This window comes from Pithys albifrons, chromosome 14 (assembly GCF_047495875.1).
Source record: "Pithys albifrons albifrons isolate INPA30051 chromosome 14, PitAlb_v1, whole genome shotgun sequence".
Taxonomy (NCBI): domain Eukaryota; kingdom Metazoa; phylum Chordata; class Aves; order Passeriformes; family Thamnophilidae; genus Pithys; species Pithys albifrons.
In genome coordinates, this window is record NC_092471.1 from 1,439,642 (window position 1) to 1,466,042 (window position 26,401).

The 26,401-nt window shown below is 54.6% G+C and overlaps 2 protein-coding genes across 3 annotated transcripts; both read right to left on the reverse strand.

Annotated features, from left to right (window-relative positions):
* Positions 1 to 2,801: 2,801 nt before the first annotated feature.
* On the reverse strand, positions 2,802 to 5,822 carry LOC139678666 (PDZ domain-containing protein 11-like). The gene is made up of 6 exons (XM_071569659.1): positions 5,693 to 5,822; positions 5,509 to 5,592; positions 4,949 to 5,005; positions 4,577 to 4,675; positions 4,415 to 4,475; positions 2,802 to 3,589 (listed from the first exon to the last, which is right to left on the reverse strand). Exons 1-6 carry the CDS (start codon positions 5,777 to 5,779, stop codon positions 3,555 to 3,557), a joined length of 423 nt encoding a protein of 140 aa, XP_071425760.1. The 5' UTR covers positions 5,780 to 5,822; the 3' UTR covers positions 2,802 to 3,554.
* A 618-nt stretch (positions 5,823 to 6,440) lies between these two features.
* On the reverse strand, positions 6,441 to 26,074 carry KIF4A (kinesin family member 4A). Of its 2 annotated transcripts, none has more exons than XM_071569641.1 (31): positions 26,036 to 26,074; positions 25,676 to 25,806; positions 25,472 to 25,586; positions 24,624 to 24,814; positions 24,265 to 24,357; positions 22,982 to 23,148; positions 22,700 to 22,794; positions 22,414 to 22,533; positions 21,136 to 21,311; positions 20,275 to 20,336; positions 19,492 to 19,627; positions 18,983 to 19,041; positions 18,738 to 18,843; positions 18,009 to 18,074; positions 17,550 to 17,732; positions 17,056 to 17,159; positions 16,694 to 16,838; positions 16,130 to 16,240; positions 15,512 to 15,595; positions 14,482 to 14,595; positions 14,185 to 14,340; positions 13,629 to 13,723; positions 13,081 to 13,210; positions 12,157 to 12,327; positions 11,684 to 11,791; positions 11,419 to 11,487; positions 11,246 to 11,347; positions 10,468 to 10,617; positions 8,755 to 8,865; positions 7,626 to 7,733; positions 6,441 to 7,181 (listed from the first exon to the last, which is right to left on the reverse strand). In XM_071569641.1, the coding sequence occupies exons 2-31, from the start codon at positions 25,796 to 25,798 to the stop codon at positions 6,999 to 7,001; spliced, it is 3,633 nt and encodes a 1,210-aa protein (XP_071425742.1). In that variant the 5' UTR covers positions 25,799 to 25,806; positions 26,036 to 26,074; the 3' UTR covers positions 6,441 to 6,998. The 2 variants fall into 2 exon arrangements, 1 of the variants encoding a protein (XP_071425742.1); XR_011699067.1 differs by having other exon boundaries at positions 7,097 to 7,181; positions 11,246 to 11,328.
* Positions 26,075 to 26,401: the final 327 nt, after the last annotated feature.

Genomic DNA, 26,401 nt, shown 5'->3' on the forward strand with positions numbered 1-26,401 from the left:
TGTTTGTGTAGCAGAGACACCCCACAGCCTGCTCTCCTCAGCTGGAATCTCTTCCCATCCAGAGGATGTTGGTGCTTGGTGAGTGCTGGTGTAGGAGGAAGGAACAGAGGCTTTTACAGCATCAGGATGGGCAGGGAGAGATCCTCAGGGATTTGGAGAGCAGAGACATGAAGTCCATCACTGCTGGGGCAATACCTGCCCTGGGAGTCATGGATTTTGCTCAGGCTCCTTTCCTGATCTCCATCCTCCTGTTCCTCATTCCAGAGATGGGGAACTGCTTCCTGTGGAGCAGGAGAGCAGATGGAAGGGCAGCATTCCACTCTCATTCCTGGGTGGCTGCTTGATGGAATGAGCCCCAGCTGCCCCTGCCTTTGGAGCAGAACTCTGGGATGGGCCCACAGTCCTCACCCCTGGGGTAGTTTTTAAGCTGCCAAGGCTGAGGGGAGTGGTGGCAGGGACTGACTGTGGGAGTGGGGCAGGAATGGGGGATTGTCTCCTCCTGAGGGGAATTCTGGTGTCACTTCCCAGCCCTGGAGCTGGGAAATGCCTCCTCTGCCCCTGGTTTTCAGAGCTTTTCAGAGATTTTACTGGGGGTTTTTGGGTCCATCTGTCCTAACAGAAGACAGGAGCTTTGTCATTTGGCAGAGAGGACAATGCCACTGTCCTTCCCCCCGGCCTGTGGCACTGGGACGATGCTGGTGGCAAGAGAGTGACTGGGCACGGTGTGACCAGTACCTGCCCTCCCCTGCCAGCCTGTCCCTGACCACACGGGCCAGAGGGAAGGGGCAGCTCGGGCTGGGAGCTGCCAGCCCTGGGATGGCATTTGTGCCCCTGTCCCCGGGCTGGGCTGGGCTGTGGGTCCCTCCCTCTGCAGTGTCCCTGTCCCCGGGCTGGGCTGGGCTGTGGGTCCCTCCCTCTGCAGTGTCCCTGTCCCCGGGCTGGGCTGGGCTGTGGGTCCCTCCCTGTGCAGTGTCCCTGTCCCCGGGCTGGGCTGGGCTGTGGTCCCTCCCTGTGCAGTGTCCCTGTCCCCGGGCTGGGCTGGGCTGTGGGTCCCTCCCTGTGCAGTGTCCCTGTCCCCGGCGGAGGCGGTGCCGGGCGGTCCCTTCCCTGTACATACCCTCGGGAATCGCTGGTGTCGCTGTGTCCGTGTGTGTTGCTGTCCCCGCTGTCCGGGCAGGGAGGGGAGACCCCACTGGCGGGTGGGGGGTGATTAGTGAAATGGAGTAGTCCCTTCCCTCTGTCCTCTGGTGTGTTCAATGCCGTGTGTGTCGGCCCCGCTGTCTCGTAGCTGTAGCGAGTACGTGTGACTATTACTCTGAGTATGGACTGTCTGACACAGCCCTGTATCACAACCAAGTAAATAAAGTTATTTCACCAACACCTGCGCTGGGCTGATGCCACAGGGGCTGTGCCAGGGGCAACCTGCCTGTCCTGGGGGAGGAGGAGGAGGGATGGAGAGGGGAAGGACGAGGAGGAGGAGGAGGGAGAGTGGAGGAAAGAAGGGAGGAATGAGGGAGGAGGAATGGACAGATGGAAGAGGAGGAGGAGGGACAGAAAGAGGAGAGGTGGAGGAGGAAGGAAAGATGGAGGAGGAACAGAGAAGAGACAGTTGGAAAGACTTTGCTGACATTGTTGCAAAATGTGGAGTATGTAATGATTTTCTTTAAAAGGGCTGTTCTTTAGTGTTTGATCTTCATTTACCTTAAAGCCAGGTCAGCAAGAAAGAATTAATCAGTGAAACAGCAGCCAGTGAGCTACAAGTGATGGTCAGGGCTTGGAAAGACAAATCACTTGTTGCTCGAATTGCCCTGTTAAGGTTTAGGGCTGGACATGTTTCAGTGGTCTCAGTCCTGGGGAGGTTTAACAAAGCCTGGGAAGGACCAACCACTGTGAGTGGGCCCAAGGAAAGCAGAATTTACAGGCCACAGGGACATCTGGCAGAACTCCCAAGATAAGGAAGAACCTTTTAAGGTCTCTTTCCACCCAAACAATTCCCTGGTTCTATGAAGTTTGGTAAGTCACTTTAAAAGTCCAGTGTTGCTGGAGCTGTTTTCCCACCAGAATCAGAATCACCCCTTTATCCCTTGAGTTCTGGAGGATGAAACATTGTGGTGGCCTTAATCCTTTGATGATGAAGGTACCCCAGACATGAATGGGGAAGGAATCCACTCTTTCCTGTTGGCCAGGGAAGCTCCTGAGTCACTCCCTGTGAGCAGTGGCAGGGAGGAGCTGCCCAGGGCAGGGCAGACCTGCCTGGAGCTCCTGCCAGGGGCTGCTCTGAAGCAGGAGGAACAAATTGAGCACTGAGGTTCCTCCTTCCCCAAAAAACATGGGAGTGCTGGGAAATGGTGTGAGACCAGGGGGGTGAATGGCCCATGGGATCTGATACCTGTGGCAGGAGAAGAGCTCCTGCCTTGCCTTCCCAGGTTGTTACAGTGGGGTCTCCAGGGTGCTCAGTTCACTGAGATAAAAGCTGATTTTTAATTCTGAGTGTAAATCTCTTTCTGGTGTGTTTTACTCCCCCTCAGTGTCCTGCCCCAGGAAGTTGGAGTTGTGTTGGTGCCACCACAGATAAACCCTCCAGGGCAGCTCCTGCCCCTTCCTGGCAGTGCTGGAACACCCTCCAGGTTAATCAGGGCTGGCTCCCAGCAGAGTCAGTGGAAAACCAGCCTGAAACAGCTGCAGCTCCTGTGGATCCCACATTTCCACCTGCAGGCTGGAGCTGAGCCTTGTCCCAGCCTTCTCCAAGGGTGGGAACAAACAGCCCTCCACAAAGACTCCCTGAGTGGGAATAAGCTGGATTTGGGTTGCTGTACTAATTTTATTAATAGTTTTTGTTGATAAAGTGAAAAGCACCACAAGAAAGAGAAGGGCAGAGCCAGGGCTGTCCCAAAGCCATTACAATGTGATCCCATCAGGCATCAGCACCCAGATTTGCTGATAATTAGCATGTTCCATCTTAATAATTAGCATTTCCAACCATCCCAGCCCTGTATCCCGGGTCATTCCAGCACAGGGGCACAAAGAGCCCAGTGCAGCCAGGGCTGGGCACTGGTTTGGGTGGGTTTTCCTGCTGGATCCCCCAGCAAACCCAGCAGTGCAGAGCAGGGCTGGGGCACCCGAGAAGGAAAGAATTCCATGGCACCAGAGAAGGGACCAGGGGCATTTCTTGCAGGACAAGGCCTGTGCTTTGCTCAGGAACACTCAGCCCCTCGTGGTTTTACATCCCACAAAGGTTCAGGGCCAAGGGATGCAGGGGCAGCACAGCACTCCCCCAGGTCCTGCCCCACCAGGAGCAGGGGTGGTGCTGGAGCAGCTCCCTCCAGTCCCCACTTCCAGCAGCTGTTCCAGCCCCAGCTCAGCAGCACAGGCTCAGTCCCCTCCATGCTCCAGCCCAGGGAGTCTCTGGGCACCTCTCCAGGCAGGGAGGAGCTGCTGCCTGAGCAGCCCAGGGGTCACTTGTGCCTGCAGGGAGAGCTGGAAGGTGCTGGGCCCTCTCAGGGCTGGGAGAGCAGAGGGTGGCTGGTGCAGGCCCAGCCCAGCAGCAGCTCCTGCTAATGGACAGTGCGTTCCTTCTGCCGCTGGTAATCTGGGAGGGGAGAGGAGGGGCTGAGGAGGGGGAGCCCCCCAGGGCAGGAGACACCCACTCTGGGCACCCCTGCCTAGGCACAGGCAGATCTGGGGCCCTCTGCCTTGGCAACTGCACTGTTGCAAGCCAGCCACTCATTCCAGGGCATTTAGAGCAAAGCTGGTTTCAAATCCTCTCTTGCCCCACTCCACATTTTCCCTTTTAATGGGCAGTTTTCATTCTATGAAGAATCCTTGTCTGGCTTGACTCATTCTCAGGTCTTACCCCTTCAGTCTTTGACCTTCAGGGGTGCAGAGGCAGCAATGGGGAGCTGACACAGCCCTTCCCTTCCCTCCCAATTCCAGCACCCCCAGGGAGGGCTCTCCACCCCTGGCACCAGTGCCAGAGCTCCCTCCTGTGTTCTCCATCCCAGCAGAATCAGCTGCTCCAGGAGCTCTGAACCCCCTCTGCCCTCCCCCCCACCCCCTGGCAGCCCGGGGGGCTGAGCCCCCTGCCCGGGCTGTGCTGCCCGTCCTGCCCCTGCCCCCAGTGCCCGAGGGTGCCCCACAGCCCCGGGGCAGGTGCAGCCCTGGATGGTGCTGCCCCCAGTGCCCGAGGGTGCCCCACAGCCCTGGGATGGTGCTGCCCCCAGTGCCCGAGGGTGCCCCCCAGCCCTGGATGGTGCTGCCCCCAGTGCCCGAGGGTGCCCCCCAGCCCTGGATGGTGCTGCCCCCAGTGCCCGAGGGTGCCCCCCAGCCCTGGATGGTGCTGCCCCTAGTGCCTGAGGGTGCCCCCCAGCCCCGGATGGTGCTGCCCCCAGCGCTGCCCCAGCCCTGCCCCACTCACTGTAGGGGAAGTAGCGCACGCGCATCGTGATCTCCCGCGCCGTCTTCAGGATCTCCACGGCCTGGAGAACAGGGAGCTGGGCAGGGCTGGGCAGGGCCCGGGAGCCCCTGGGCCGGCCTGAGGGGCTGCAGGGCCCGGGCTGCCCCCCCTGCCCCCGCCCACCTTGCTGTGCTCGATGTCCTGGAAATCCACCTCGTTCACCGACAGCACCTGGTCCCCCTCCTGCAGCCCCGCCCTGTGCGCGTCCGAGTCGGGGATCACCTGGCACGGGGTGGCACGGGGGGCTCTGGGCACTGCCCACACACACAGCCCCCCCGGGCCCCGGGAGCACAGGGAATGCTCGGCCCCAGCGAGTCCAGGGTGGGAAGGGAGCGGGAAGTGGCCCAGGACGCTCTGATTGCTGTGGCCAATGCCGGGCTGGGCTGGGGCAGCTCAAGAGCCCCCGCACTGCCAGCAGCTCCCCAGGGAATGGGCAGGGAAGGGCACAGGGAATGGAGGGGGAATGGGCAGGAATTGGCACGGGAACGGACACACCTTGGAGATGAAGATCCCCAGCTGGGAGGCTTTTCCTCCCCGGATGTTGAAGCCCAGCTGTGGGAAAAGCCACAGTGAAATGCACTCACCGAAACCCTTCCCCTTGATCCAGGCCCCCTCCCATTCCCAGGCCCCCTCCCCATTCCCAGGCCCCCTCCCATTCCCAGGCCCCCTCCTATTCCACATGACCCTTTCCCATTCCCCAGGCCCCCTTCCATCCCCATTCCCCTCCCATTCCCAGGCCCCCTCCCATTCCCAGGACCCTACCCATTCCCATTCCCCGGCCCCCTCCCATTCCCCGGCCCCCTCCCATTCCCAGGACCCCTCCCATTCCCAGGACCCCTCCCATTCCCATTCCCCTCCCATTCCCCGGCCCCCTCCCATTCCCAGGACCCCTCCCATTCCCATTCCCCTCCCATTCCCAGGCCCCCTCCCATTCCCATTCTCCTCTCCTGCCATCGCGTCTCTCCCCACCCGATCCCGCTGTCGGAGTCCCGGGCCCGGCCTGGCCGTGCCGGTGGCCCCATCGCGGCTGTGCCGGGACGGCCGCGGGGTCTCACCTGCGCCCCGGGCGGCTTCTGGAGGGCGACGGTGCGGGGCAGGAACCGCGTGAGCTCGTTGTTGTAGTCGGGGTGGAACACGCGCTGCGGGGACGGGACCCTGAGCCGGGGCCGGGCCGGGGCATCACCCCCGTGTCCCCCCGTTGCCCTCCCCGTTCCCGGCCCCTCCCCGTTCCCGGCCCACCTCGCTCGGCGGGATCCAGGCCGGGGGACTCTCGTACGGCGGCAGAAACACCACCGGGAAGTCGTCGTAGGGCGCGCGGCCCTCCATGTTGGCCGCCCGCCGGGACACGCCCCCCGGCGCGCCCCGCGCTGCCATTGGCTGGGACTGCGCGCCGGCCCCGCCTCCTGAGTGACGCACAGGCACGCGATTGGACAGTGTATGGAGGGCCCCGCCCCTCTCCCGGCTCCGGTGAAACCCTTGCCTGGTCCCGCCCCTTCGTGACGCACCGCTCAGCGATTGGCTCTGCATTCCCTTCTCGGTGACGCACCGACCTGTGATTGGCTCTTCAGCCGCCCCTCGGTGACGCACCACACGCTGATTGGCCGTCGCTGCGCGGGGCCGGTTTGAGCGTCGCGGCGGGGCCGGGGCCGTGTGAGCACCGAGCGGAGCTGCAGGTGAAATCTAGGAAATAATACACTATTAAATAAATTACAACACTATATAATATCTCAATTATAACTAAGCCCGCTTTTTGTAATATAAGTCAGCACACACTTGTATTACACACACACATTCATCCCTTTTTCTTCATGCTGTGGCTCAAAAAGGAAAGCAGCAAGACCATGTTTGGACTCTGCTTTCTGGGTAAGGTGAGGCAGAAAAGCGCTGAGCTGGTCCCAGGGGCAGCACAGCAACTGCTGGAAGGGGTTGGAGTGCAGAGCCCAGAGTGGGGCAGGGCTGTTGGACACAATGACATCAGAGTCAAAGCCATTTGACTAATTCCTTTATTGAAACTAAAAACAAGAGTTAAAATTCCTCAGTTATTCACACGGGACAAGTTTCTAACTTCACTGAATAAGGACAGACCAGCAGAAACCAGCCAGAAACCCAAACCCGTTCTTAGCTGCTGGTTTAAGACTACAGCCCGTGTCTCCTCCCTCCCTGGATCTGCCAGGGCAGCTGGAACAGTTCCTCAGGCTCTCTAGGGAGAGACAGGACCAGATCTCCTGTGCAAAGGCCAAGTTCTGTCAGGACTATGGACTAAACTGTTCCCCGTGTTCACAGCTCAGGAGGAGGGAAGGAGCTGGGAGGAACCTGGTAAATCAGCTCCCCTCCCTCCAGGAATTCCAGAGGAATGTTTCTCACCCTCCCTGCAGGCCCCACACACAAATATGTACAGACACAACTACCAGCCCCAGTGTGTGACTGCCTTGCTGAGGGCAGGAGCCAGCAGGGTCAAGGCATCCTCTGCTGCAGCAGGAGAGCCCAACTCCTTCCCAGGGCACCAGGAATGTGGCCTGAAGGGGCAGAACAGCTCTGGGGCAGGTCAGTTCAACTCCTCCTTGATGGGGGTGCAGCCTGAGAAGAAGCTGATGCTGCTCAGCAACCTCTTCTTCCTCTTGTTAAAGGAGATCTGGTTCTCCTGGCCCACCTCGTCCATCAGGGGCAGGAAGGAAGCAGAGCTGGGTGACCTTGACTGCACATCCTTGTCTGTGATGTCCTGCAGGACCTGTTGGGAAAGTGAGGGAGAAACCTGGGACTGGTCCCTGCTGGAGCAGCCACTGAGCTCAGCCCAGAGCATGGAGGCAGCACAGACAGAGGCTCTGCCAGCCCAACCTCAAGAGATGCTTCATTTTTAGCTCAAGAAAAAGACAAATATTTTGACAAAAGACCAAGACTGAGTAGGAAGAGGCAACAGCTGCAACTGTGGGAACAGTGGGATAAGGGAATTTATTTAGCTGAGGCAGAATGAGATGAGGCAAGTCAGAAAACACCATGAGCTTAACAACAGTAAGTTTGAACATGGACAGAGGATTTTATCCTGCAAATTCCTCAGTTCCCATCTCTCCTTGCTGGAAGGTGCAGCAGGAAGGCAGGGCACACCTGTGTGGCAACATTTCAGTGTGAAAACAAGAATTCAGCCACTTTGCTCCCCTCTCCAGCCCTGGGATACCTTTGTGGTTGGAGTGGCAGAGAGGGGCTGGAAGAAGCTCTCTCCTGCTTTCACCATTGTGGGGTCTTCCAGCTTCAAGGAGCCATCTGAGTCCCTCTGGGGATCCTCCTGAGGGGAGCACAGTGTGAGCACTGGGATCACACCCAGCCCTCCCTCACACCAACAGCTAATAAATACCCCTAAATGACACATAAGTGCCCTTTATATATGTCTACATCCACAAGTGTTAGACACACGTTCCTGGCTTGTTCTTTTCTATTCATGTACTCTCAGACATCCTTTTACTCCAATAACATACACAGCCTGTACCATTGGACAAAACACATAACCTAATGTAATATTTTTAATTATAAACATCTACATGTTCACAGACACTATTCTTAGGTATATATTATTGATATATGTGTAATTATTAACAAAACTTTTTGATGCTCTCAGAGATCCACAATTTAAAGAAAATACTTCATATACATATTTATTTAGACACACAGGCTGCAATTTATCTCTCTTGCTATATATATAATTTTATATATAATATATATACATATGTGTGTCTTAATTTATATATACACATATATTTATGCTTCCTAAAGGTCTGTGCTCAGTGTTAGAGCCTGGTCCTGTAGTGAAAATCATTCAAACACTGACTTTGTGACAGCTACAGAGTCTCAGGAGGGTGTCTGTGCTCTGCCCTGACCAGCTGCGCCTGTGTGACCCCTGATGACCCCCATCCCCATATTCCCATCCACATCCCCACATCCCCATCTCCCCACATCCCCATCTCCCCACATCCCCATCTCCCCACATCCCCATCTCCCCACATCCCCACCTCCCCACATCCCCATCTCCCCACATCCCCACATCCCCACATTCCCACATCCCCACATTCCCACATCCCCACATTCCCATCTCCCCACATCCCCACATTCCCATCTCCCCACATCCCCACATTCCCATCTCCCCACATCCCCATATTCCCATCTCCCCACATCCCCATATTCCCATCTCCCCACATCCCCATATTCCCATCTCCCCACATCCCCATATTCCCATCTCCCCACATCCCCATATTCCCATCTCCCCACATCCCCACATCCCCATCCCCACATCCCCATCCCTCCCCACTCACCTGCTCCCTGTTCCTGCAGGAGGCCACGGTGCACCCGCAGTGCTCGGTGCAGCCCAGCCTGTTCCTGCGACACCCGCACTGCCGGTTCCCACAGCGGCCACGGCACGAGCACTGCGGGCACAGGGCACAGCTCAGGGGGGGCAGAGGGCAGGGGGCACACCTCAGGGGGCACAGTGGGCAGGGGGACACAGCTCAGGGGCAGGGGGCACAGCGGGCACAGCTCAGGGGGCACAGTGGGCACAGGGCACAGCTCAGGGGGGGCAGAGGGCAGGGGGCTCAGGGGGCACAGCTCAGGGGGCACAGTGGGCAGGCAGCACAGCTCAGGGGGACACAGCGGGCAGGGGGACACAGCTCAGGGGGACACAGAGGGCAGGGGGACACAGCTCAGGGGCAGGGGGACACAGCTCAGGGGGGGCAGAGGGCAGGGGGCACAGCGGGCACAGCTCAGGGGGCACAGCGGTCAGAGGGCACAGCTCAGTGGGCACAGGGCAAAGCTCAGGGGGCACAGTGGGCAGAGGGCACAGCTCAGGGGCAGGGGGCACAGCTCAGGGGCAGCACTGCCTCCCTTCAGTGCCAGCCCTGCAGCCCAGAACAGGGAATACAATCCTACCAGCTCCAGACCTGTCTCCTGCTGCAGCACCCCCAGGACAAGCACCTTTGGGTGCTCAGGCTTTGACTTCAGGGCACCCCAAAGGATTCCTGTTTCTGTGCCAGTCAAACCAGCCAGCAACAGCTGGAGGGAAACCCAGGGGGAAGTGCCTCTTTCCACAAGAGAAGGGGGACAGCCACCCTGCCACAAGCCCCCCCCCAGCTAGAGGTGCCCCAGCCTGGCAATTTCATGGCTTATCAGCACGGCCTTTGCCCAGGTGGGCACAGGAAGCAGCAGCAGAACACCCAGGACAGCTCCAGGTCTGACCTGAGCACTGATTTCTGCTGGATTCCCACTGTGCTACACAAATGAACTGCAGAGCCAAGTGTCAAACCCTCCTTCCTACAACGTGCCCAAAAAACTCCCCCAACCCTCTGCAGCTCAGATTTTATCATCAGGCTGATGAGCTCCAGTGATGGGAACTAATTCTGGCCTTAAAATTCAAGCTTTTCTGTGGTAACTGCTGATGTTTTCAGAACTCAGTGAAATATGTAATAATAATAATTATTAATTCCCCCTCTGTGGCAAGGGAAAAACACATCTCAGAGGGGAGGTCCAGCTTCCAGCCCAAAGGGGAGCCTTGGCTCAGTGACTTATGTTCTGCACACCCAAATCATTCCCACCAGGAATTATGTGAGCCACAGGCCCACTCAGAATTATCTGCAGCTCCAGGCCTGGACTGACTCAAAGCTGCAGATCCCCAGAAGGAACAGGACTCAGGGATGCACAACTGGCCACCCTTTCTGTTTGCCCTAAAATAGGTTCCCTGAAGGAACTCTCTCTGTTGTTGGGGCTATTTCTGAAGCAGAGGCCAGGCCAGGCACAGGCAGCAGGACAGGACACACATTCCATGGGAAGGTGACTTATACAGGGAAGAACTCTGCAGGCAGGAGGTGCTGAGTACACACAACCTCTGCCCTGTCTGAAAGAGGATCCCGAACAACCCAACCCAACAATGCCGTCACTTCAAGGCTTTCCAGCACAGTGGGAACCCCCTGTGGCACTGCCCTCTGCACACACAGTGCTGGGATACAGGCCCTGCATGGCAGGTGAGTGGCTCTTACCCCCGTGAAGCCTTTCTTGGGCACTCTGCCTGCCTTGGCAGGGAGCCAGTCCGAGTCCTCGGAGTCCCCCGAGTCCGAGAGCAGCTCCTCCACGTGCATCTCCGGGCTGGGCGGCCGCGGCTTGGCCGTGGTGGGCCGGCGAGCCTTGGGCTGGCACAGGGCAGTCAGCAGGGGCAGGGCAGTGCATTCAGTTCATATTTAACATGTTATTAAGGTACTCAGAGCCCCCTTCCTCAGCCAGCCCACAAGGTGTGGGGTGAGGAACAAGGAAAACCACTAAATGGTCAGGATTCAAAATTCGGTCAATTTGAACTCCCTGTGGTGACAAACCCTTGGGAGTCTGAGTCGTGTTTGTCACATCACATGGCAAAAAACATTTGTGTCAGTCTTGCTCAAATAGTTTTAAATGATTTCTTCCTCCCAGCACTAATTTGGCCGTTTGCAAGGCCATGGTTTTGTTTGCTGAGACACAGTCCTTGCTCCACAACTGGGAATGCTACAGAAAAACACCTGGACTGTGAAGGAGGGTATAGAGCCAGCCAAAATCAGAATGAGGAACAGGTTTGGGCTTGGTTTGCTCTTTTTTTTAAATCAAAAAACTAGTGCAAGGTAATTTTGAGTGTTCTGAAAAGGACTGAAGGGGCCAACTTCAATAAACAGAACGAGCTGCCTCGTAAAAAGCAGCTTAGGAGAAAGAATCCAAATTATGAATAGCCAAGATTAACTTGGGAGAAGAATGCACCTATAACCCAAGCATGAAAAGGGTGCAGGATCTTACCTTGGGTGGGATATATTCAAAAGAAGAATCTGGAGAATCAGGTGACCTTTGCTGGATGTGCTGGAGCTTCTGGCCATTGACAACTTGGAGGAGCAGCAGTTTCTGGTAAAAGGGACAAGAATTAGGTTTGCAAAATACATTAATCAACTGCCATTAACCTCTCAAGGTCCTACCTTTTTCAAAGAGTCATTTTCCTGGAGAAGTTCCTGGTTCTCCTCTTTCATTTTCTCCAGCTCTTCCTCCTGTTTGCAATGCAAGAAGAAATTTATTTCATTGAAGGTAGAGAAAAACTAGAGTTATTTAGACCTGCACAGCAACTCTGCCCTGCCAAGGGAATTCTCACAGTCCTGCCCCTTCCCCACTCCAAAGCTCCTGTTCCCAGTACCAGGAATCCCAAAGGGCCACACCCTCCCTCCCAGCCACAGCCAGACACTGGACCTGGAACCTGAGTCGCTCCTGCAGCTGCTTCTCGTGCTCATTGAGGGAATCTTCCCAGTTCTTCTCTGCTGCTTCTTTTTGCTGCAGTTGGCTGAGCAGGAACAGAACCTAAAAGCAAGTTAGAAAGACCAGGTATGAATTCCTGAAGGAACACCTGTCAGAGTCCAGGCATCAAAAGCCTTGGCAGTGTCACAAAGATTCTGCCACTTCCAGCATTATTCCACCCTGATCTACTGAAAAAGTGATCTTGTGCTCAGGTGTAACATCCTTAAAGCACAAAAAGAGTTATTGGATAAAGTAACTTGCCCAGGGCACAGGATGAATAGGGAGACTTGGCTTTTGATTCATCACCTGCAAAAGTCTAAATCTGATCTCATGGACAGCACCAGCTTGATTTCAGCACTCCCCTTTACCTCTGAGCAGACCTGGGAAAACAGCCCCACAGTTCAAGACTTCCCTGACTTGTGTTTTACCTTTTCCTGGTGTTGCTGTTCCTGCATCACCAGCTGGTTTTGGAACTCTGCCTCCAGCTCTGCGACGTGGTTCCTCTCTTCCATCAGCATCTTCTGCACATCAGAGCAGGTGGCCTTGTCCTGCTCCAGGCTGCTCTGCAGTTTGCTCTCCTGAACTTTGGAGGAGACCAGCTGGAAGACAAGAGCAGTGTGATGGTTTGGGACAGGGACTCCACGGTGGGAAAGGTGCTGCAGGCTGGAGGTGAAGCATTTTGGTGATTTCCAGCCACCCTGAGAACTGGACTGGCCACCAGCAATAAGGAGACCAGAGGAAATGCAGAGCCAGACCCTGACAACCAGTTTGCAAGAGCAGAACAGGGAGCAGGAAGTGTTGCTAACAGTTCTAAATCCACCTGCCTTCCCTCCAGCACTTGGAGTATTTTCCTTTCCACTGTTATCCTTTATTTCCAACCCCAGGGAGTGACAGATGATTGTCCTTCACTTGCTCTTCCCTTGAAGCCACATTAACCCAATTCCTATTCCTCTATCCCCATCTTGTCCAACCCTGTCCTGTCTCCACACCCATTCCTGGGCTGCCCCTGACCTCAGACAGCTCTCCCACCTTGTTCAGGAAGTATTTTTGGTACTTTTTTCTCTTCCTCTTCCATAATTTGCTTTCTCCCTTTTGCTATTCCCATAAATCCTTCCATAAGCACAGCTTTACCTGGGATCTCCAGACTCATCTATTCCATTCCCCTCTTCCCTGTTTTTTGGATTTCTCTGCTCAGTGCAGAATATTTTAATCCAAAGTTCTGAGGGAAACAAACCTCATGCAGTACAAGAAAGTGTTCCATTCCAATTCCTTTAGTCATTCCTGGTCATTCCTGGCTAGGCAAACTTAGAGCCTTTGCCTTTAGAGGTAAAATAGGAAAATCCAGCATTTACCTCTCCAAGGAGATACTTGACAGCACATTTGGCCTCCAGGATGGTGGCAATGCTGTCCCAGCGCTGCTTGGCACGGTCTCCATTGTCTGCATCCAAGAGTTTCTGCTGCAGGTCTGCAATCTGGGCACTCCTGGGGAGGAATCCATGGATTTGGGGTCACAACACAGGATGAAACCAGGGCTAAAGTTCCCAGAGTAACAGGTAAAATAGTTCAAGTTACAATTTTGATGCCTTGTCTGGGCAGCTGGAGCCTGCACTGCTGCACTGGGGAGTTTTGCCTTCCCTTCACATTCTCAAAGTAAAGTGGAAGGTTTTCCTCACACAGAGGTGCTCACAAACAGCTGAGAAAAATCCAGTCTTGGTGACTGAGCAATGCCTACATTTTGGAAAAATCCAAGCCAGGAAAACCCCACGCTCTCCTCTCACTGTTCCCAGTGTCAGTGTATCCATGTTTTATGTTCTGCTCCCTTTCACAGAAGGGTTGGGATGGAAAAGAGGGAAAAACCAGAGGCAAGGCTGTGCAGATCAGATTGATGGTATGGCCTTACCTGAGCTCCATCTCAGTTTCCAGGCTCGCTATCTGCTTGGATATGGAGAGATCCACCTCTGGGGACTGCAGCTCTGTTAGGCAGTAGGTCCTTCTCTGAGGAATTACAGCCAAGGGCACAGGGAGGAGCAGGGGAGGAAATCACACCTTTACAGACAGCCCAGCAAAGAGGAGCCAGCTCTCTCCAGAGCTGCAATTCCACTGCTCCTTCCCAGAGGCACAAGGCCCTTGGTAAGGGGTGTGACCCACTCACAGCCCTCAGAGTCACTGAGGCTGCAAAACACCTCAAAGGCCCAGCCATTAACCCAACCCTCACAGGGCCACCACTGACCCATGTCCCCAAGTGCCACAGCCACACGTTTCTGGGACATCACCAGGGATGGTGGTTCCCCCACTGCAATAATTACATCAGCACCTCTAGTCCCTGCCATGCCACAGGATAATAATGTGAACCCTTTTCCCCAGCCAGGCCAAGGCTGGGGATCCCTGAGGGCACAGGGGAACAGCAGAGGGACATCACCCCACAGGGCTGGCACAGGGAAGGGCAGTGCCCTCACCCGCAGCTTCGGTGGTGGGTTGTCCCCAGCATCCTTCTTCTCCCTGAGCTGCTGCAGCTCCTGGGCCAGGATCTTCCTGTCCTCCAGCAGGTCTGCCAGGTGCCTCCGAGCCTCCTCGGTGCTCACCAGGACCTCGACCTCGTTCGCCAGCCAGCTCTGGAAAGGGAAACCACCAGGAGAGGGGCTCAGGGAGCTTCACTGCAGGACTGAGCCCTGCCCTGGGAGGGGTTTTAGAGCCCCTGGCCCATCCCAGTGCAGCTCCCTGTGCCTCCCCTGCCAGCACCAAACCCAGCCCACCTTGATGCGGGCGGAGAGCCCCTCCAGGCCGCGGTTCTGGCTCTCCTTGCGCTTGTCCGCGGCCTCCCTCTGCCTCTGCAGCGCGTCCTTCAGCCGCTTGTTGGCAGCTGCTGCCTGCAAAGCACCCCCAGGACTCAGCAGGAGCTCGGGCACCTCTCCTGAGATCAGCTCAGTTGGTTAAACCTTGGCTGTAGTAATGGGTACAATCCCCTGTGTGGGCCATTGACTTAAGAGTTGGACTCCTTGATCCTTGTGGGTCCCTTCCAGCTCAGAATAGTCTGGGAATTCTGTAATGCTTTCCCCTACTGATGTGTGTGGTACAGCACATTCAAACTTTGTGATTCCTGACACACCAGGGAGTCCCAGCCCCAGGCACAGTGGGGCACAAGGGCAGTACAACAGAATCACTTAGAACTGAGCCCAGGCATATTCAAAGACTGTGATTCCTCACACACCAGGGAGCCCCAGCCCCAGGCACAGTGGGGCACAAAGGCAGTACAACAGAATCACTTAGAACTGAGCCCAGGCATATTCAAAGTCTGTGATTCCTCACACACCAGGGAGTCCCAGCCCCAGGCACAGTGGGGCACAAGGGCAGTACAACAGAATCACTTAGAACTGAGTCCAGGCCTCCAGTCCTCGACTTTTCCTTGCTACAAGTCCTGGGTTAGAGAGAACCCACTTCTAGGCCTCAGAAGCAGAAGAAAACATCCCAAATGAAGGTTTTGAGATGCATCTCTTTGACACAACCACCCTGAAAGGAACTTGAACTCCAGTCTAATATATCCCCACCCAAATTCATTTCACACCTCTGAGCTTGGCTGTGTCTGAAGGATTTCCACAGCACCTGATGCCCAGAGTGGAATTAGCCTTTAAGGAGCAGATTTAACCAGAACCCCTCAAAGGCCACGAGCCAGAGGTGTGGGTTTCTCTACAGAGAGAAAAGCTCCTTTCCATCCTGCCAACTGCCCTCAGGAGGTGTGTGCCTGTCCCCCCCCTGCCCCAGGGACAGGACACGGGGGCTCCTCACCTCCTCTGTCTTGCGCCGCAGGACATTGGCCTGTTTCTGGAAATCCCTCTCCAGCTTCAGCAGCTCGTACTGTCTCTTACGGTCCTGCAGGGACACAGCATGGAAACAGGTGGAAAAGGCACCTGGGGCTCCACACTTCCCATGACAAAGGTTCAGGAGCCTAAAGGCTGGATGAGACCGAAGGCCACAAGAGCATCCCAAGGCACTGAGGGGTAGGAATTGCTGTGGGAGCAGAACTCCAGATGTTTGCTGTCCATTACAGTGGATGCCACAAGCAGCTGGATTTTATGAACCTGCAGATTCAACATTCCTTTGAAAGTTTAAAATCCCTCCCATTCTGGGGCCAAACTCCAGAGCTTTAACTACTTCAAATATTGAATATTTTTGCTTCTGCCTCAGAGCTGAATCACAAAAGTATCAACATCTTTAAGATGTCCAGCCACAAGTCCATCCACAACAACTGGTGAAAGGTGTCAGCCATATGAACCAACCTTCTCTTCAAAGCACTTCCAGCTGGGTTTCAGCAGTTTCCCAGTCAAACAAACCTTGCAGCAAACACTTAACTGATTTGTCTCACTCATGGGAGGGAGGTGCAGTCTGGGGGGGTTGTTTGCTCACCCTTTCCTTCAGCTGGATCACTTCCTTGTCCTTCTTTTGCTTCCACTGCCTGAACTTCTCGGTGTCCTCTTTCATCTGCCGCATCAGCTGGACCCTCTGGTGCTTCATTTCCTGAAAAACATGACAGGCTTGAAGAGCTGTCCAGGATTTACATCCTGGGGAGCTCCAACCATCACTGCCCTTGTGTCTGTCAGGTGGGGGGAGAGGGAAATCTCAGTGTGCTCCCTCTCAGGACACTCCAAGTGCTAAAACCCAGGGATTCATTTTTAGGCATAAAGGGAAGAACAAAACATGCACAGTTGAGAGAAATCAAACTGAAGCCAAGTGATTTGGCTGAGGCAATAAATTATCAGGAGAGCCAGAAGACCCTCTGGAGTTATTTTACTCCTCCAAATCTCAGTAGTCACCTGCCTGCTGTGCTACACCAGCAATTGTGGTCACACGGGCACAGGAGCCGTGCCCAGAACTGCTGCCCTCAGCCTGACAGACAGACAGACACAGTGATTTCTGCTGGGAGCTGCTGTGCCTGCCCTGCCACAGTCAGAGGTGCAGGGAGGGGGTTACCCTGATCTCCTGGTGCAGCTTGGACACCGTGTGCTCCGTGGACTCCTTCAGCTTCAGCAGCTTGGACTGCTCGCTCAGCTTCCTCCTCAGCTCAGCGATCAGCCCCTCCAGCTCCTGCAGCCGCTTCCGCCGCCGCTCGCTCAGCCTGCGAGGAACCAGCCCTTAACCCCAGCCAAGGCTCCCCAGCTCCAGAGACACCTCAGGAGAGGTTAAAACTAACTCTGTGTGGCACCTTTCCTGCTCTGCAGCTCGTACAACTCTCCTGGCATGTTAAAGGGACACATTTACATCAAATAAGCTTTTACAGGCAGGAGAAGTGCAAGCCATTGGATTTTCAGACATGCCAACACAGTCACACTCACTTGGCCTGGTTGATATCCTTCTTGGCATTGTGCAGAGCAAGGACCAATTCCTCCTTCTCTTTCTGCAGATTGCTGACCTCCAACTCCAGATCCTTGATATTGGTCTAGGAAGCACAAGATTAGTCAGCCTCCAAAGAAAAGCCTTGAAAATACACTCTGAGACAAAGCTGGAGGACAGAGAAACCCTGAGAAACCACACTGCTATCAGCAGACTGATAAACCTCATCAGTGTGGGGGTCACTGATGAGGGGCTGCTTCAGACACTGAAGCCTTGGTGGGCCACAGAACTCTTGTGCCAAAGTGATTCTGGAATAATTCTAGAGACAGGAGAGCCCAGCACAGCAGGGGAAGGTGCCCAAGGGGCAGCTGAAGGAATAAACAGACCCACATCAGGACATGTCCAGGAGAGGATGGGGCTCCTCCCTTCCCTCCCCAGCATGGAGGGTCTGCAGCAATTGGGAAAAAGAAGATGAACAGAAGGATCCCAAGTTTACCTGGTACTGGGACTGAATGGGCTCCAGCTGATTGTCATTCTGAGCCATTTTTTTGGCAAGTGCTTCTTTCAGAGCCAGGGCTTTGTTGAGCTCCAGCAGCTCCTTGGACAGCTGGGCCTGGCGAAGGGCGTGCTGGGTGAAGTCGTTCGAGGACCTCTTGGCATCCTGGCCTGGTTCTGCTTCCTGGAGGAGACACAAGTGAGCAGGAGAGGCCCATCCAGAGCCCTCAGTTCCTGCAGAGCACTTTGAATTCATTGTCTACATTAGGTATTCAGAAATGGGAACAGGCTATTGATCTGGAGCAGCAATTAAAGGGTTTAAAAAACCAGCTCATACACGAGTGACAGGTTATTTATCAAGCATTTAAATTAAAAAATTAGCATGAGGGAAGAGATAAAAGTGATGAGGAGAGAATAACATGCCCCAGGCAGGGCCTGCACTGCTGAGCCCCTCACTTACACCTGCAGCCTCCTGTTCAGGGCTTCCCATCTCTGCAGCAGCTTCTGCTGTGGCAGCATTTTCACTCTACAGGGGACAAAGAGAGGAAGGTTTTGGTGAAAAGGGAAGTAAAATGAAGCTGAACATCCTGTTGGTACGTTATGACAAAATACAGTGTGATTCTGCTCTAGTCAGAAAGCTCTGGGGAGAGGAGATCACTGTCTTCCTCCTTGAATCAAGTGACCAAACTCCTCCTGGCCTATTTGGACAAGCCATTCCTTGTAGCCTTCCCTGAATTCCAGCCTTGGCAGCCACTCCTCCCAGGAGGAAGGAGTCTGGGAATGTGTCTGCCTCCCCCACAAGTGTCTGAGGTCCTCAGTAAGACAAAGATCTGGCAACTTCTACTTAACAATGTCAGGCCTCTGTAATTTGTGTTGCTTATTAGAAGTACCAAGATCATAACATTCCATCCAACTTGTGGATTGTAAATCCATGCTAATGCCCCACTGGTGGAATCTTTTACAGAGACTCTTCCTTGTCTCTCACAAGTGGCCTTTCTGCAGCTTTAAAAGCACACCAGGACAGTTTTCAAGTGCATATCAAGAGTCACTTCATGCTTTTGAATTCCTGGGCTCCTTGAGCAGTGTCTGCAGAGTGGAATCACTGCTGGGCAGAGCAGCAGCAGCAGCACTGCAGGTTCCATCACTCAGCCTGTTTCCCACAGCCCTCCCTCCCTGGCCCCAGCCCTACCTGGAACTCAGCCAGCACCTGCTGCAGGTTGCGAATCACCTCCACGTTTTCCTTCAGCTCCTCATCTTCCACCATCTCCGCCAACTTCTGCAGGTCCAGCTTGCACCTGGGAGCAAAGCCACGGCATGTTTGTTCCAGCAGGGAACAACCCTCCCCACTCAGGATACAGAGGGATCCTGGATGAACAGCCCCCTTGTCTGCAGTGCCCCAGGCCCTGCCAGCACAGGGGCTGTGCAGGCACTTACACCGCGTGCTGCTGCAGCTGCTCCAGCCTGGCATTCATCTTCTCGTTCTCCTGTTCTGTCTGAGGGAGGGCAGAATTACACTCAATGGCAGCAGCAAGATAAGGAGCCAGAAATCAACTAATTAATTGGCACCGAAAGAGATCTTGGCAGTGTGTGGCAAATCAATGCACTGGAAGGTCCTGCATGATCATGGCCACCAGTTTGTTCAGATTTAACAGCACGTTTTCAGGAATACTACAAGGCAAGTGAAGCAAAACAGGATGGGGAAGAGAAAGCACAAGTGTGCAATGCTGGTATTTAAAATGTTACAGCAACAGGAGAGCTGAAAGATTCATGGCTACTTTTCCCCACTGAACTTCCAGATCTATAGGCAGATTCTGGCAGAGCTTTGGTTCTCACTGACTTGAATGTGAAAGAACATCAGTGAGAGATTGTCAATATGCAATTAGAGCAGGACCTGCTACTGATTCATCTGGAGCTTCAAGCTCTCCCTGGTCCCTGGACCTTACCAGGATCATCCTCTCCAGCATCTGTGCTGTCTGCCCAGCAGCCTCGCTCAGCCCCTGGCTCAGCTTCTGGTTCTCCTCCATCAGGGACTGGTTCTTCTCCATCAGGGACTGAAGGTTCTCAGAGGGTGCCAGGCTACTGAAACAGAAAGGACCACTTTGTTTGGGAACAGGACTTTGCCAGAGGTTTGTAACAACACTGAAATCACTTCCAAGTTTCCTAAATAATTTACAATAAATATCCCAGAACGGTTTGGGTTGGAAGGACCTTAAAGACCTTCTATTTACAACCCCTGCCATGGGCAGGGACACCTTCCACTAGCCCAGGCTGCTCCAGGCCCTGTCCAATCTGGCTCTGGACAGCTCTGTAATACAGGCTGAATTTCCAAACTGCATGTCCCAGGAGTTTGAGGCATCCTCAGAAGACAACAACTACACAATCCAACTCCTCCCTGCCTCTGGTGCCTTTAAGAACAAGGGAGATGGAGGTGCCTCCCACTGAGGGTGAAGAAAAGAGACATGACTGGGTCTGAGGAACAGGTATTTACTCAGGACATGTTGCCTGGTTCCTCTCATTTCCTGCAAGGGATCTTTGTAACCTTAAGGGGTTTGCTACAAAATGAAATAACCTGTGAAATTTCAGTAACCACAACAAAAAGAACAAAAAGAGGGAAGAAAGGCAACCAGCTTGCTCTGCCCTCCCTCCACAGCACTGCCTGGAGCAGGAGTTCCAGAGCCTGTCCTGGTGTGTGCCAGACACAGGGAGCAGCAAATGACAAATCTTACTTGAGAGACACAGGGAGGGTCCCTCCATGGGCCTGCAGCAGCAACACCTGGAGCTCCTGGACCTGGAGAGACAAACAATTCCTGCTTGTAAACCTCTCCCATGTATTAACTTGATGGTTGAAGGAACATCATTCAGATCCTTGGCCTCTCTGAGTCACCTGCTCCATAACTCTCCTTTTACCACTGCCTGTGGAAAGCAGTTGTGGTGCTCCAGAATTTCAGGTAATTCACTGCTCAAGTAAAAGCTGCCTTTTCTTCCCTCTGGAGTGACCAGAGGAATCCTCTTCACTTCCCACTCTGTGCTGGGCATGGGCAGCAGATGCCAGGAAGGCACAAACCATCACTATTTCTAACTTTGCCTTTAGCCTGGGCTAAACAACGATCTGTTGCATGGAAGGGAAATATAAATCACACCCACACAACCCTTTTTCTCTGGCATTGAATGGCTGCTGTAAAACTACAGAAACATTCAAGTATTCCCTGTACAGCACTCAGAGAGATGCACACTGAATATGCTCTCTGTGTGCTGGGCAACCTGTGCCTTTCCCTGCTGGTTGTTGAGCAGCCTGTGCCTTTCCCTGCTGGTTGCTGAGCTCAGAGCTGAGGGCACAAAGCCCTGGAGGGAACCCCAGACCTGCTGCTTGACCTGCTCTCTGTGTGCTGGGCAGCCTGTGCCTTTCCCTGCTGGTTGTTGAGCAGCCTGTGCCTTTCCCTGCTGGTTGTTGAGCAGCCTGTGCCTTTCCCTGCTGGTTGTTGAGCAGCCTGTGCCTTTCCCTGCTGGTTGTTGAGCAGCCTGTGCCTTTCCCTGCTGGTTGCTGAGCTCAGAGCTGAGGGCACAAAGCCCTGGAGGGAACCCCAGACCTGCTGCTTCAGCTGGTGCAGCTCAGCTGCCTGGGGGTCCACGTTGACAATGGGCTTGTTCTTGATCTTCCTGGCCCTGTCAGCGTAACGGAGGGTGTTCAGGGTCTCCTCCAGGTTGGAGTCTGCTGGGCTCACACAGGCAATCATCAGAGTGTGGCTGTTGCCTCCCAGGGAATCTGAGAAGGAAAACGAGGGGTAAGCAAAGTTTTCAGAGAGCAAGACTGATCAGGGACTTACCACCATTAGGATATTAAACCTCCAAAAGTGCATCCCCAAAATACAGCTAAAATAGCCAGCTGTGGGTTGGGTCTCTGTCCTCACTGTCTCCTCTGCCCAGTCAGTTCTGTGTTGAAGAGGTGGTTTGGAAGGCAAAGTCATGTCTCAGCTCTAAACACCAAAGATTTCACCTCAGAAGCCCCAGTATCATCACTGCCCTGTTAAATGCCTTTTCTGGCCTAATTCTTTCAGGTTTCCCCTCCCTCCTCCCACCCAAAAATGCCCAAGACCTCCATGAATATCCAGCAACAGAATTCTCTTCAATTTAAGGAATTATTGGCTAAAAACTGAATGGCCTTCCATTCTTTAGTTTTACATCACCACATAATGGCTACTTCCAACTACTGATAGAAAAAAGGCCCCACATCCAGCAATAACCCAGTTGTTTATCAGGTACTTTCAGATATGGAAAACATGGAAGAGTTTTTCTACCAAACTTTTAAAGGACCATAAACATACCAGTAAGTTCATTGCTAAAACTGTGCCCATGTTACAGGTTAATTTAGGTAAATGTATTAAAATATCATCACAACTATTGAAAAACAAATAACCACAAAGAGCAGATACTCAGACTGAGCAGCAAATCAACCACGAGGCTCCCAGGGAAGGCACAGACAGCTTGAGCTTCATTCTGGCTGTGACATCATCCACTAAGTTGCTATAATTAAGGTACAATAATAGATCTCTGCTCCCAGACTTAACTTCTCATCTTCCCCACCAAAAATATGCTCTGAATTTGCCTCATTTCCTCCTGTCACACAGAGATGCAGGAGAGCAAGACTCATTTAGGAGCTCATCTCACTGCATTTGCAACCTAAAAATAAGAGGCCAGGGAAGGTCTGGCTTGAGGGAGGAGAGGAACTAAAGAAATGAATCCCTTTGCCAACAGCAGCTCCTGCTCTGAGCTGTGCTTTGATGGCTGCTGAGTTTTCTGCTGCTTTGTTTAAAATGCATCATGTTATTTAAAATACAGACTGAGCTTTGTCCCCATCTGTCTCTTACCTTGCAGCAGCCTTGTCAGCTTGGAGTCTCTGTAGGGGACAAACCCCCCCTTCTTGTTTTCATCTCCAAGGGCACTGATGACATTCCCCAGGGCGAGGAGGCCTTTGTTGATGTTGATTCCTGCAAACAGACCCCACCTCAGCAGCTAAAAACTGCTCATCTCCCCCCCTTATTAAGTGTGGGAAGGTTTCATAAAGCATATTACAGGGTTAAAGAACTGCTTTGTTCTTTTATTATCCCCAAAGTGATTAGAAACCCAAGCTCTGCCAGTCCTTTGCCTACAGACCTTCTTTGAGTCTGTCTCCCTCAGCCTTGGTCTTCTTCTGTCTCTCAGAGCCAGCCAGATCCACCAGGTGTAGTTTGGAGTGAAAACTGCAGTTCCTGGGGCAGAAATCACCTGTCTGAGTCTCTCAGTAGGTGCAGTTTGAAAGGAGCAGCCCAGGAGCTGAGACACCCCAGAGAGACAAAGGGCTGCCCTGAGTGAAGGACCAGGAAAGGGGGCAGGGTCATGGAATTTGGGGAGGTAACTCCCCCCAGCTGCTGGGAGAGGCTGCCCAGTGCCACTCACTTGTCACTCTTCTTCCTCTGGTCGATGCAGATGGTGAAGATGGCATGGGACCTGGAGGACTGGGAGTTCATGGCCGTGGCTGCCACTGTCCTGGCATTGTTGCCCTGCTCCAGGCAGGACACCGTGTCCTGGGCACAGCTGACACTCCTTTCAGTCAACCCTACAATCTGGAGCCAGGAAAAAGGCATTACTTATCTTCTCCTTCCTCTTCATGCCCACTTACACCAGAGGGATCCTCCTTCACCTCAGGCTGTACCAGACAAGGTGAGCTCCATTCCCAAGAATCAGAGGCCTGGAGTGGATCCCCCCAGGAAAAATCTGTCCTGAATTCCACATCAGTGACATGAAGTCACATCATCTCCTCTTCCACCTGCTCCTACACAACCCCCAGGCTCCTGTGCCTGCCTGAGGCCCAGCTGGGCTCTGGGATCCATGGAGACACCCAGAGCTGCCCTCAGGTGGCCCAGGGCAAGCTGAAAGTCACTGAAAGAAGAAAAGTGGCTGCTGGGTTGGGGATTTGTGTGGATAAAGCAGTGGGGAGGAGCTCTCAGGGACACAGATCCCAGGGGGGATGAGCAGGAGGGCTGGATGTGCTCCTTGGCAAGTTGTGCTTTCCCTGGGGGCCCCTTTCCCTGGATCCCAGTGCTGCTCCAAACACATGGATGAGTCACTTCCCAGTGCTTTAGACACACAGAAAACCCAAGAATGGGTCCAGGTTTAGAGTTCTAAGCCATGTGTGAGACATCCAACATTCCCACTGCAAACTGGAACTGGGTAAAGGAAACACAAAGGACAATGGAAGGTCAACTAACACTGTCTGAACAAAGGCAAAGGACAGAAGTTTAACCACAAAACGGGGAACCAGAGGAAGCAGCAGCACAAGAGTTCTCTGCACTGTGCTACAAACACACAGCTGGACAAAACTGCTGAGGAAATCTCTTGGGCAGTGAAGGGCTCCCCTCAGGATCCCCTTTTTGCCCATCACATCTGCCAGCTGAGGAGCAATGGCAGCAGGGCCTGGAGTGAAGGGACTCAGGGGGCAACAGCCTCAGATATCACCCTACTCACCCTTCAGAAAGGGGCAGAGCAGGACTTGGCCATGAACATCAAACCCTAAAGTGTTACCCCCAGTGAAGTTAAGGCTCAGGAGCCCAGTTTTGAGAGGAGGGAGTGGCTGCTGATTTCCTGGGCAATGCCCAAGCAGTGAGGCAGCTGTGCCACCAGAACAGCCGTGCCCAGCCCTGCCATGCCAGCCCCTCGTGCCCCCACACCCCCCAGCAGACCTTTATGCCCTCCTTGGGATCCTCCCGGATGCTGATCTGGGAGGGGCGTTCCCTCGAGGGGCACAGCAGGTCCAGGATGTCCTCGTTGTAGATCTGGAACAGCACAAGAGCAGCTCAGAGTTACCAGCCCTGCAGGAGAACAACCCCCTGGAGAAAGGTGGGGAGATGCTGAAATCATGGCTAATTGGGCATCACATTCTACCCATTCTGTCTCTAGAGAAAAACCCCTTGGATCAGAATCCAGAAGCATTTCTGGAGTCTTAGGTGATGCTTTAATCAGTATTTATCACTTGGAGGAGGTGGCCCCAAAGCTCCCTTTATCCATAACTTGATAGCAGTTTGAAACTCAGAACTTTTACCTCAAGGTAAGAAACTTTGAGGACAAATTCCCAGTCCTGCCTCTGCTGCTTCTCCTCAAAGAGCAGCCTGATGACCCTGGGGATGACCCCCACGCTGGGCTCGTGCTCCTGGTTGGCTGTGTAGGTGCCTCCCATGGAGTAGGTTTTCCCAGATCCCGTCTGTCCATAGGCCAAGACAGTGGCATTATATCCTGGGGGAACAAAGGGCACCTGGATCAGTCACGTGGGCACCACACCAGGCTTTGAACCAGCTGCAAAGACCACCCTGCCAGAAAACTGTCACCTGCAGCAGCTCCAAGCACAGCCAGCAATGGGGAGGAAACAAAATGCCAATGAAAAGCCCCCAAAACACAGAAAAATGATTCCCTGAGCTCTTTAAAGACTGGCTGGTGCTCTGCTAGAGCTGGTCAGACACAGCACAAGCTGAGCCATCCCAGCAGCTCCTGGGCTGGTCATCAACTCACTGAGTTACTGTGGAGAGACTTTTCACAAGGGCCTGGAGGGACAGGACAAGGGAAATGGCTTCCCACTGCCAGATGGGATACTGGGAAGGAATCTTTCCCTGGGAGGGGGTGACGCCCTGGAATGGAATTCCCAGAGCAGCTGTGGCTGCCCCATTTATTTCTGGGAGTGTCCCAGGCCAGGCTGGACGGGGCTTGGAGCACCCTGGGCTGGTGGGAGGTGTCCCTGCCCATGGCAGGGGTGGGACTGGATGGGCTTTGAGGTCCTTTGCAACTCAAACCATTCTGAGATTCGATGGAAACCCTCTTGCTTTAAAAGGAAAGGCCTTCAGGAGCCAAGAGGCCGCAGAGAGCGCCCAGCCCTGCCCGTGCAGAGCGGGCACAGACCTTTGAAGATGCCCCGGACCAGCGGGGACACGGCAGTGTTGAAAACCTCCTCCTGCTCCGCCGACGGGTCGAACACGTAGTCGTAGGTGAAGGACTTGTCCTTGCCCACCACGACCTGCGGGGGAGACGGGACGGGACGGCCCGCGGGGGTCACACCGAGCCCCGGGCGGGGTCACTCGCACACACCGAGCACCGGGGTCTCACCTGCGGCTCTCCGGGCACGAAGAACAGGCAGCTCTGGCAGCCCTCGCTGCTCTCCCGCGGCACGAGCGGGCGGCAGCGCAGCGCCACCCGCACCGGGATGCCCTTGTCCTCGTCCCGCAGCATCGCCGGCCCTGCGGGGAACGCGCCGTGACGGGCCGGGCACGGAGCAGGCCCGGGGAGCGGGGACGGAGCGGGGCAGAACGGCGATGGAACGGGGGCACGTGGCGGCGCCGCCCGGGCGTGCGGCGGGGCAGGGGAGGGGAGGGGAGGGGAGGCGATGGCAGGGGAGGGCAGGGGAGGGCACCGTTGGGGTTCGGGGTTCCGGGCCCCGGTGCCGGTGCAGGCCCCGCTCGGCCTCACCTGGAGCGGCCACTCCGCGCTGCGATGGCGGCGCCGCAACGGTCGCTGCTCAAACCAGCCGCGCGCGGCATCGACCAATCAGAGCGCGCTACGTCACCGAGGGGCGGGATCTTATCCAATTATAAAGCTGTGCGTCCCACAGGTACGGGGCAGAGCCAATCACAGGGCGATGCGTCACGGAGGGTGGAGTATAGACCAATCACGGAGCGGTGCGTCACGAAGGGGCGGGACCAGGAGAGGGTCGCACCGGAGCCGGGAGAGGGGCGGGGCCGTCCGTACATTACCCAATCGCGTGCCTGTGCGTCACTCAGGAGGCGGGGCCGGCGCGCAGTCCCAGCCAATGGCGGCGCGGGGAGTCCCGGGGGG